At 38.8% G+C, this 9038-nt stretch overlaps 1 protein-coding gene across 5 annotated transcripts in view; it reads left to right on the top strand.

Moving 5' to 3' along the window:
* Positions 1 to 760: 760 nt before the first annotated feature.
* The window catches only part of ZNF713 (zinc finger protein 713), a 45757-nt gene continuing 37479 nt past the window's right edge, over positions 761 to 9038 (top strand). For 3 of the 5 annotated variants that reach the window (XM_058710111.1, XM_058710107.1, XM_058710108.1), the window contains exon 1: positions 761 to 977. Coding sequence is in view for 2 of the 5 variants with exons in the window: in XM_058710110.1 (XP_058566093.1) it covers positions 3795 to 3861 (67 nt within the window). In the remaining 3 variants the exon portion in view is untranslated. Of the gene's footprint in view, positions 978 to 3557; positions 3862 to 9038 lie in introns of those variants that run through there. The other 2 variants (XM_058710110.1, XM_058710106.1) reach the window with 2 other exon arrangements.

The following is a 9038-nucleotide window of genomic DNA, read 5'->3' as shown; positions in this document are numbered from 1 at the left end:
TATTTTACAATCCATTTAACTGTGCAGTCGAGAAGGCCTGCCACCTAACCTTCATTCAGAAGTGGTTAATCTGCCTTTTTTAGCATGCTAAAAAGCAAATATAAAAAGAGGAAAATTATGGGATTCCATAAATACCTTCCAAGCAATGAACATGCTCCGTTTAAATCATAACCTTGTGAATGTTAGTATTTGACAGTACCTATCTACTTGAAAAGTTTTCAAAGATGAAATATGTTAAATATAGAATGGCATTAAGAGATCAACCATGGCAATCAATTTTGATGATGGAGAACATTTTGAATCCCAATTAAGTTATCCCTGTTAAAAGAATTTCATTCTTCTCATCAGTAGACCTGTATTACAAAACAGAAAACTGAATTCAATCATTAATTATATTTTGAGTCTCTCAGTACAAAAGGAGGGTGGGAGGGGTATGCCGGGACTGAGGAGTAGGAGGGCTTCCCTCGTCGCCTTGGGACGCAGCAGCTACAGCGCGGGGGAACGGGGCAGTACGATGTTTCCCATTGGCAGGGACTATGGGAGGGTCCTCGGCCTTCCCTTTTCTTCCCCCCACCTTCACTCCCACCCCTACCCCAACTTCCACCCCCGGTAAGCGAAATTTTGCGAGGCCTGGGGCGGAGGTCCGAGCCTCCTGGGTGAGCGCTGCCCGGGAGAAAGCCGACCGGGGCAGCGGGTGGGAGTTCCGAGTCCAGCATGTGGGAAGCGCTCTGCCTGGGGCGCCGCTGGCGCATGCGTATCGGGGAACTTCAGCCAGCGCGACGCGGTCGCCATCGCGGGAAGGTTTCCGTTAAAGCGGGCCTGGAGCCGGCGGCTGGTCCAGCTCCAGGGACCCAGCCGCTGGGCGTCATTGGCTCAGGCCGTAAGGCCCTCATCACCCTGTCCCGCCTAGGTCGGGCCCGGCGGCGGTGGCGTCAGGGGGCGGAGCCGCCCCGAACGCCCTTTGTCTGTGGAGGCTGGTGAGTGCGGCGTGCCGCGGGCCCGGAGGCGGTCGAGGGGGAAGGGCGGGCGGCGGCCCAAGGGTGCCCGGGTAGCGGTCGCAGTCCGCGTTCAACTCGGAGTACCTCTGCAGCGCCGTCCTCCTTCTCGGAGACCCGCGCCCCTTCTTTGATAGAAAGGCCGCCCATCCCAAGAGTACAAACATATTTTCCTCTGGTATCTTCTGCAGTTGTTATTTGGTGTGGGCATGGGTGGGTGTCATTTTTTGGAAAGTTTTTCCCCATCTCAAGATTTTTAAAACCTTAACCTTTACTTTTTTCTAATGTTTTTAAAGGATTTTAAAAATGTATTGTTTACATTTGTACTTATGTTGGATATTAATTTGTTGTCAGGTGTTGGATAGAAATGAGCCTTTTTCCCAGTTGTCCTGCCATTATCTATTGAATCATTTTCCCACTGAATTGAAATGACACTTCTATTACATTCTGCAGGCGTGTATATATACTCGGAAATGTTTCCAGACAGTTTCTTGCACTGCTCTGACAGTTTTTGCACTGTGTTTTAATGTTAAGTATGTTTTAATATGTGGCAGAGCAAACGCCCCCTAATTATGTCCTCTGACAGTAATGATCTATTTCTTTTGACGTATTTGCAATTGTGAAAAATGTAAAGGTTCAAAAATTATAATTCTCTAAGAGAAAGAATTGATCGTGGCACTTAGTGGTGCTCAACAGATAGTTATTAAACTAGGGAATGTTTGTTGAAAGTCACTGTGTTGTTGAAAATGTTTACGTTTCCTTGTTGCCATCAGGATAATCTAGTTTCTTAGAAGTGCCTTCAAAGCCCTTTATGATCTTAATATTGCATAATATTTTGCCATCCACTCTTGCACATCGTGCTATAGCCATACCAAACTGTTGAAACATGACACAAAACCCTCTGGGAAAAATTCATTCATTTGATTATGTCAAAAATTTAAATTTCTGTATTCAGAAAGAACAAAGGGCTAAAAACAAGACACATGAAAAAATGTGCAACATGTGTAAGAGACAAAGGATTAATGTCCATAATATGTAAAGAATCTCTGTAAATAGCAAAAAGAAAGAAAGAAAGAAAGAAAGAAAGAAAGAAAGAAAGAAAGAAAAAGAAAGAAACAACAGAAGGAAAAAGGGAAAATGGTCAAAGGGTATGCACAGGCAATTTATAGAATACAGGTAACCAAAAAACAAAACAAAACAAAAATTTCTAATGCTTAACCTCATAAGTAACCCGAGAATGCAAATGAAGACAAGGATATTTTTCACAAAATAGAATGGAAAAATATAAAAATATTGATGATAAAAGGTGTGAGGGAAATGCCCAGGAGAAGGACCCAGTTGTAAAATTGAGGAAGACACTTTGAATGGCAGTGTGACAGTACCTACCAAAATGTTAAATGAGCTCACCCTGGCTCAGAAATTTCATTCTGGAATCAGTCCTGCAGAAATAGTTGCACAGGTACAAAATGTGTAAAAAAGTGTGTAAAAAGATGTTTATTTCAATATTATTTGTAATTGTGAGAAATAAGTACGCTTAAATGTTCACTAGGGATATGCTTAAATATATTATGATAGATCCATACAATGGAATACTGTGCTGCCATAAAATCGAATAAGGTAGTTTATTTTGAAGTTAACAAACAAGGAACAATTTAGTGAATAAAGACATTTAGTGAATAAAGGATGCTAGAGAACAATGGCACGTAATATAGTGTGCATCATATTAAGTATGGATGTGGTTATATATGTTCATAAATGCACAGAAAAGGATGTACACCAAATGACTGGCAATGATTTATTTTCAGAGAGGGAAATCGAATAGAGAAGAGGGATTGAAAGTCACTCACATCTTACTCAGTATATTCCCATGTTTTGAATACTTATGGTTTCATGTAGAATGTGTAAAAAAAAATTGGAACATATATTACATGTGTAAGGAAAAAACACTTGATCTTAGCCAAAAGACCGAGAAGTTATTTCTTGTGTAAGGAAAAAACAAAACAAAAGCCTCACATGAACTTAAGATCTACACAGGGGGGAAAGTGTTTTATGATGCAGAAAATTTTTAAATTAACTTTTTTTAAAAGCAGCAAAGAATAAAAGACAAATGATAACAAGAAGACTACATTTGTTATTTATGTTATACCAAGGGAGTTGCTGTTTACTGTTTGTGTTCAGGGATCCCCAAGACTAACTACCCTTAGGTTCAATGATTTGCTAAAATGACTCACAGAACTCAACAAAACTGTTATACTTACAGTAGCATAAGTATTACAGTGAAAAGATACACATTAAAATCAGCAACAAAAAATGCGAGTCCAGGGGCGCCTGGGTGGCGCAGTCGGTTAAGCGTCCGACTTCAGCCAGGTCACGATCTCGCGGTCCGTGAGTTCGAGCCCCGTGTCAGGCTCTGGGCTGATGGCTCGGAGCCTGGAGCCTGTTTCCGATTCTGTGTCTCCCTCTCTCTCTGCCCCTCCCCCGTTCATGCTCTGTCTCTCTCTGTCCCAAAAATAAAAAAATAATAAAAAAAAAAAAAAGTTGAAAAAAAAAAAATGCGAGTCCAGAAGAGACCAGGTACAAGCTTCCAGTTGTCTTCTGTCAATAACAGTCATGCAGCTAGCATTTACATCCTCCCAGAAGTGACATGTAATAACATGTATGCAGTATTGCCAACCAGGAAATCTCCTCCAAACCTTGGCATCCAGAGTATTTATCGGAAGTTGTTCATGTAGGCATAGCTGACCACCTGTGCTGCTGACCTTCAGTCTCCAGTCTCTCCAGAAGGCAAGCTGATACCACATGGCCCAAGGATCCCACTATAAATCCTCTTTTGGCATAAACTTTCTGACCTGTCCCAAGACCTCAGGTAAACAGAGACACTCTTAAAAGGCAGGGTGTTGCAAGGCTATAGATTATCTTTCAGGAACCAGGCCACGATCAAACCTTGCCTTAAAATGTACAGTTTGGACCACCCAGACCTGCTTAGTTCATCCTTTCCTGCACTCTGCACTTTGTAATAAAGAATTCTTACAAATTAGTGGAAAAGGCGAAATGGTAGAAAAGTGGACAAATTACACAAAAGTGTAATTTATGAAAGAAGAAACATGAAAACTAAAAATGTAAAGTCTGCCTCCCATGTTATCTAAGAATTACATTCTAAAGCAGTAATTATATACTATGTATTATATTTAAAAAGAATAATGCTGATCATTCTTGGCTAATGGTCACTCTCATATATTGTTGATTAATATGTAAAATGGTACAACCTTCCTTAATAGTATTTTGTCTTCCTTTTGATCCAGCAGTTCCACTTCTAGGAATCTATCCTAAAGAAATAATCACACAAAATTATGCCAAGACTGTATAATGTTTGCTGTAGTCTATAACAGGAAAAGAGAAATAAAGCTCCCTAAATGCCTATTAATAATTAACTTATTAAACAAGTTTTGGGTATTGCAAGCAATTGAATATACCATGACACTATTTTTTTTAATTTTTTTTCCTTTTTTATTTTATTTCTTTTGTCTTTTATTTTATTATTTATTTAATTCCAGTAAACTTAACGTACAGTGTTATATTAGCTTCAGGTGTACAATAAGTGATTTGACAATTCTATATACTATTCAGTGCTCATCATAATAAACCTACTCTTTAATCTCCATCACCCATTTCACCATCCCTCCCCACTCACCTCATCTCTGGTAACCATCAGTTTAGTTTGTTCTTTATAGTTAAGAATCTGTTTCTTGGTTTGTCTTTCTTTTTTTTTTTTTTCTTTTGCTTGTTTGTTTTGTTTCTTAAATACCACCTGTGAGTGAAGTCATATGGAATATATCTTTTTCTGACTTGACTTATTTTGCTTAGCATAATACTGTCTAGCTCCATCCATGCTGTCACAAATGGCAAAATTTCATTCTTTTTTGATGGCTGATTAATATTCCATTGCATACATATGCCACATCTTTATCGATCTATCTGTAGACACAGGCTGCTGTAAACAGTGTGGCAGTAAACACAGGGGTGCATGTATCCCCTTGAATTAGTGTTTTTTTGTGTTTGGGGGTAAATACCCAGTAGTGCCATTGGATCATAGGGCAGTTCTAATTTTAACTTTTTCAGAAACCTCCATAATGTCTTCCACAGTGGCTGCACCAGTTTGCATTCCCAACAGTGCAAGAAGTGTCCCCTTTATCTGCATCCTAGCCAACACTTATTGTTTCATGTGCTTTTTATTTTAGCCATTCTGTCAGGTGTGAAGTGACACCTCATTCTAGTTTTGATTTGCATTTCCTTGATGAGTGATGTTGAATATCTTTTCATGCATCTGTTGGCCATCTGGATGTCTTCTTGGGAGAAATTTCTGTTCATTTCTTCTGCCCATCCTTAATTGGATTATTTGGGAGGTGTTTTTTTTTTGGTGGTTTTTTTTTTTTTTTTTTTTTTTTTGGTATTGAGTTGTTTGTATAAGTTCTTTATATATTTTGGATACTAACGCTTCATCAGATAGATCATTTGTAAACATTTTCTCCCATTCAGTAGGTTACCTTTTAGTTTTGTTGATGTTTCCTTCGATGTGCAGAAGCTTTTTATTTTGATGTAGTCCCAATAGCTTATTTTTGCTTTTATTTCCCTTACCTTGGAAGACTTATCTAGAAAACTTTTGCTACAGCTGATGTCCGAGTGCCTGTGCCCTCTTCTGGAATTTTTATAGTTTCAGGTTTTACATTTAGGTTTTTAATCCATTTTGAATTTATATTTGCATATGGTATAAGAAGGTGGTCCAGTTTCATTCTTTTGCACATAGCTGTCCAATTTTCCCAGCACCGTTTGTTGAAGAGACTGTATGACCCTAGTTTTTTGAATATTTAGATTTTTGTTTTCTGTCCTGAAGTGATATACACAATACTGTCAATTAAAACCCAGATTTCCGGGGCGCCTGGGTGGCGCAGTCGGTTAAGCGTCCGACTTCAGCCAGGTCACGATCTCGCGGTCCGTGAGTTCGAGCCCCGCGTCAGGCTCTGGGCTGATGGCTCGGAGCCTGGAGCCTGTTTCAGATTCTGTGTCTCCCTCTCTCTCTGCCCCTCCCCCGTTCATGCTCTGTCTCTCTCTGACCCAAAAATAAATAAAAAATGTTGAAAAAAAAAATTAAAAAAAAAAAATAAAACCCAGATTTCAGAAAAGAAAATCAGACATAGGATAATGACATATGCCATATTATAATATGTGTGAGAATTAGTATAGAAAAAGCTGGGAAGTATGTATCCCCAAAAAACTGGTTATCTCTGGGTAATGATATTATAAGTCATTTTCTCTCTGCTTTTCTATGTTTACAAAAATTTTTGTTGTAATATTTGTCAGAAAATAAAATTAAGGTGTTTCCAAGGTAGAGAAAAGGTGTGGAGAGAGAAATCACTCTGGCTCCAGCATGAAGAAAATACTGGACTAAAGTTAAGGACCAGTTTGATGGATGCAGAAGTAGTCAAAGTGACAGATGATAGTGGCCTGAATCAAGGTAGTGGAAGAGAAGATGAGACATTCACTACATATTTAAGGGGATAAATTTACCAGGATTTGACTTTAATTGAAGAGAAAGACTAAGGGAAAGAAAGAAAGAGAGGTCAGGAATGGCATTCAGGTTTCAGGCTTGGTGGTGCTATTCATTGAGATAGGGAATTTAACAGGAGAATAAGAACAGTATGTAACAAACTGATGAATGGATAAAGAAGTTGTGGTTTATATACACAATGGAATACTACTTGGCAATGAGAAAGAATGAAATATGGCCTTTTGTAGCAACATGGATGGAACTGGAGAGTGTTATGTTAAGTGAAATAAGTCATACAGAGAAAGATAACATATGTGTTCACTCTTATGTGGATCCTGAGAAATTTAACAGAAGACCGTGGGGGAGGGGAAGGAAAAAAAAAAGTTAGAGAGGGAGGGAACCAAACCATAAGAGACTCTTAAAATCTGAGAATAAACTGAGGGTTGATAGGGGGTGGGAGGGAGAGGAGGTTGGGTGATGGGCATTGAGGAGGGCACCTGTTGGGATGAGCACTGGGTCTTGTATGGAAACCAATTTGACAATACATTTCATTTTTAAATAAATAAATAAATACTCAAAACAAAACAAAAAAAGAACAGTATGTAACATATAAGTATGTCTACTATGTGGCATTTTGTTTTAAATATTTTCAAAATATTCACTTACTTAATCCGCAACAAACCCATGAAGTAGGTACTATTATAACTAGTTTTACAAATGAGGAAATTGAAACATTGAAAGGTTGAGTAACTTATACGACCAAACTCACACAGCTCGTAAGTTGTGGAGCTAGGAATCAAACCCAATCAGTTTGACGATAGAGTTGGTGTTCATGCATACTTCATTGCAAATATATGGCAAGAGGCTTAAGAGAGAATGAGTTTGGGACATGTTAGGTTTGAGAGATCTGGGGGACACATGCCTGGGGATGTCCAGTAAGGTGGTTGGGTAGATATGTGGTTATGTAGCTCAAAAAAGATGATCAGTGAAATCATGGCAGTGGGTAAAGCTGAAGGAAGCCACCTGAGAACAAATAGAAGAGAATAAACACAAGTACTAACAAATGGACCTAACTGTATTACAAGTGAATGACATAACCACACTGAAGGAAGTGGCAAAGAAAAAAGTTAAATTACTTTAGAAAACACTATCTTGACTAGATACTGTATAACTAAAGACAAAGAGAACTCTACACAGATGCTGTAATTTCCAGTTAATAACTGTGTTTGTCACAGGGGTATGAGTCAATTCTGAAACTACTTTATGTATATACCAAAACTGAACAAATAAGTAAATCTATTGTGAATACTAAGAGCCAACAATCTTCCTCCTTTCCTCACTGGTAACTTCTTTGTTGAAGAAAGAAGTGAGGAAAAGAGGAAGATTAAAAATGAGCCCTGAGGTATTGGATTGGAATCAGAGGTGTCATAATGAACTTGTGGCATTTAATACATAGATGAATACAGTGTGTGTGTGTGTGTGTGTGTGTGTGTGTGTGTGTCTGTGTGTCCGTGCGTCCTATCTCTCCTAGAGGGCCTAGAAGCAATGATACCCCAGTAACAGCGAGCACAGCTGATCTTTGTGCTGATCCAGCACCCAGATCTTTGTTTCTAAGCACTTCTCCAATAAAAGGAACTAGGGCTCCTTGGAGAAGTTGATTTCTAGGGCTGGGCAGGGATAATACAAGAACTTGAAACATCTTACAGTGCCAAGAAGTGCTCAAAATAGGATAGAGGCTGGTCAGAATAACATAGGAGCCTCCTACTGGCCAAAGCCAAAACTATTTGTGCAATAAAATAATGATAATATTGGTGCTTACAAAATATTCATGAGTTCATAGTGACATAAATAAATTAGTAAATAAATGATAAGAGATATGGAGCAGCTTTTCCTTGCAGAAAAATTCCAGTTAATAAATTAGTGGGAGGTATACCTGGGTGGCTCGGTTGCTTAAGCGTCAGACTTTGGCTCAGGTCATGATCTGACAGCTCATGGGTTTAAGCCCTGCGTCAGGTGCTGGCTGACAGTGCAGAGCCTGCTTCAGATCCTGTCTCCCTGCCCCTCCCCAGCTCCCTCTCCCTCTCTCAGAAATAAACATTAAAAATATATACATAAATAAGTTAATGGGAAAGAGAGAAATAGGGAAATCACCATTAGACCAACACTATATTACTAACTATTGCAGACAAGATAAACTGATGGATGCTAAAGTTAGTGGGTTTGAGAAGAATCAGGATATTTATATAATCTTCAAGTATCTCCCCAAGATATTTATCAGCTACAGAGGGAAAGATGGTTGCTCTACAGTAGAGAAGCCAGGTGAACACCATCTTAACCAAGTGATAAAGGTTAACATTATCATTAATGAAGTGTACCAACATCATAAACCCATTAATGCGATGTACTAAGAAAGATAAAAGATCACTTCTGTGTTATTCTTGCCAAAAATACTTAGCTTCATTCCAACCATGAGAAAACATCAGACAAACCTGAATTGA

This window comes from Neofelis nebulosa, chromosome 18 (genome assembly GCF_028018385.1).
Source record: "Neofelis nebulosa isolate mNeoNeb1 chromosome 18, mNeoNeb1.pri, whole genome shotgun sequence".
NCBI lineage: Eukaryota > Metazoa > Chordata > Mammalia > Carnivora > Felidae > Neofelis > Neofelis nebulosa.
This window is presented reverse-complemented; position numbering and strand designations above follow the sequence as displayed.